Below are 2,344 nucleotides of genomic sequence, written 5' to 3' on the forward strand. Positions count from 1 at the left end.
TAATCTATTTTGCATATAATTATCATTAATATGGGATTTAAAAAAGAAAAAAAAAGTAAGTTGGAAGTTACACATTCTCATATGGTTTGATGTGTCATCTAATCAGGCCTAGCTGTGGGCTGCTGTCAAAGGGGCAGGTCCGTCCACCCAAGCACCTTCCCCTACCTGACAGATTTGTGTCTTCCCCCTTCTTTCCTTCCCTGGTTACATCTCATTTAGCAAGTGTTTAGCTACTGGGTGAACAGTTACTGAACTATTTCAGTTGAGGGAACCGGCAGATGGAAAGCTAAGTGAAGTGATGCAACCTGTGGCCGCATAATTCCTAGATTCAAAGTGGGGGAAGAAGAAGAAGCACATTGCCAAGCGTTAGCTAACACTATCTAGTGTGATGACAACCTGCCATCTCACCAGGTTAAGTGTAGCCCAAAATCACACCCTAGCAGCAGAGATATGATCTAGGAGTATTAGTTATTACACTAGACTTCACACTGTAATTTCTAGAACTATTTTATTTTTATCATCTATTTCAAAAATGATGCTGGGTTTTAAGCTATAATGGACCCTGTTACTCAGTGCAGACAAATGTCCAATAAGCACTGGGAGATGTTCAAAGAATTTCAACAAGGCCTGCTAGAGTATAAGGCAGTTCTAGGATGGATGTTTAGTAGTGTTTCTCCTGAAAATGGATGTGAGGATGTAATCCATTCCTTGCTGACTTTGCTAATACTACCAAAACAGTCCTGTAATGGACTGGCTGTGGTGCCTCAAATACTCGCTATGTTTAATGGGGTGAACAGTTTTACTGACTCATTGCTGAATTGTGTAATTATCTCACCTAGCTGTAAAGAATATTTAATTATTATCTAGGGAGATTTTCAAACAGTAGTTGAAATGATCTTGAGGTAAAAAAGAAATGTGTAAGTTCTGACAGAATCTGTCTTTGGAAAAGAAAATAACGTAAACTACAGAGAATGTAAAGGAAGTCACAAGAAAGGGATGACTTGTACATCTGCTGTACTGTGTCCTTTCCATCACAGAACTGGAACTAACAACTAGGCCTGTTTGTTGCAGGTATAAGGTCATTTAAGGTGGATGTTTTTATTACGAGTTTTGATTATATAGGGTGGTAGAGAAAGAAATGCATGAGGTAGCAGTGGGAGAAAAGATATAACATTTTGAATGTTAACTTGGATAAGACCTGTTAAAATGACAAATCTGTGTACCTCCTGTAAGAAAATCCCCAAACTTTTAATAAAATAATAATAAACCAATTCCTTGCTAGGTAAGTGGTGACACCGCAATACCAATGGATAAGCTCACTGTGCCTCAATTTGAGTCAGTTGTGCGGATCACTCAGTAAGCCAGCCACAAAGTCAGGAACATAACCTCAAGATAAACTTCAGGCTTTACTGAGCCTGATGCCAGAATCTGTTTTGCAGTCATGATCTCACATTTGGTACCTGCATTACTTGCCTAGACATCAGTCTCAAAAGTAGTAAAACTGAATGAGTCAACAAGCATGGTAAAATAAGGTAGCTAGCCGCGCAGTTTATAATTATGTGCTCCTTTGTCTATCTCTGATAACAGCAGCAGCCCTTAAACCAGTATTTCACAACCTAGCTTTGCATCTCTCAAATTAGCAGGAGATAGCAAGGTACCAAGAGGTACATTATATTTGGAAATCCACCGTGAATCCCAGCAAAGGTCAACAAGTCAATTTTGTGGGGTTTCTTCTATTTTTTGTTTGATATATTCAGGTTTAAGGAATTCACAAAACCAAAATACACACAAATGTCAAACCACAATATTCATCTGATGGCTTTACAATTTTGCAATATTGCGTTTGAACCCATTTTGCAGTTATCGTTTTCAAAGTAACTCATGTACTCCTCTTGGACTCTTTAAAATAATTGAAGATAACCTTTGCTTCAAAAGATATATGATCTAGGCACTGACTTAGATTCAGACCAAGATTACTGATTTTTCTGTCTGGAAGGTTGTAAAAGAGAAAAATGACTACTTACCTCCTAAGGTTGTTTAGCAACATGATGTTCACATACATATAATACAAATAATAGCTATATGGAGGATTCTTCTCACTGGTCCAGAGGTCAGGGTTAAGGCTCTTGTCAGAAAACATATGGCCGCTATGTTTGGATTCATCATCAACACTGTCAAAGCCAGTCACCTGGTGGGAGAAGAAGTTCACAGAAATCAGTGTTTTCAAGAAGGAAACTTCAATGTTACTTGCTCTTGCATCCGGACTTGCGTGTACAAAGCATCTGGTCCTCTTTCGTTGTTTCCCGCCTTATGCTAGCAGTCCTGCTGCCCTCCCCTCCTGCCA

General features: G+C 38.9%; 1 protein-coding gene across 1 annotated transcript in view; it reads right to left on the reverse strand.

Moving 5' to 3' along the window:
• Window positions 1-2,344, reverse strand: part of AMPD3 (adenosine monophosphate deaminase 3) — a 30,041-nt gene that overhangs the window by 6,924 nt on the left and 20,773 nt on the right. The window contains exons 10-11 of the mRNA XM_009635400.2: window positions 2,025-2,188; window positions 670-715 (exon numbers count right to left, since the gene is read on the reverse strand). Of these exons, the coding sequence (XP_009633695.1) occupies window positions 670-715; window positions 2,025-2,188 (210 nt within the window). The remainder of the gene's footprint in view (window positions 1-669; window positions 716-2,024; window positions 2,189-2,344) is intronic.

The sequence above is a fragment of the Egretta garzetta genome, unplaced genomic scaffold (assembly GCF_000687185.1).
Source record: "Egretta garzetta isolate BGI_Z169 unplaced genomic scaffold, ASM68718v1 scaffold133, whole genome shotgun sequence".
NCBI lineage: Eukaryota > Metazoa > Chordata > Aves > Pelecaniformes > Ardeidae > Egretta > Egretta garzetta.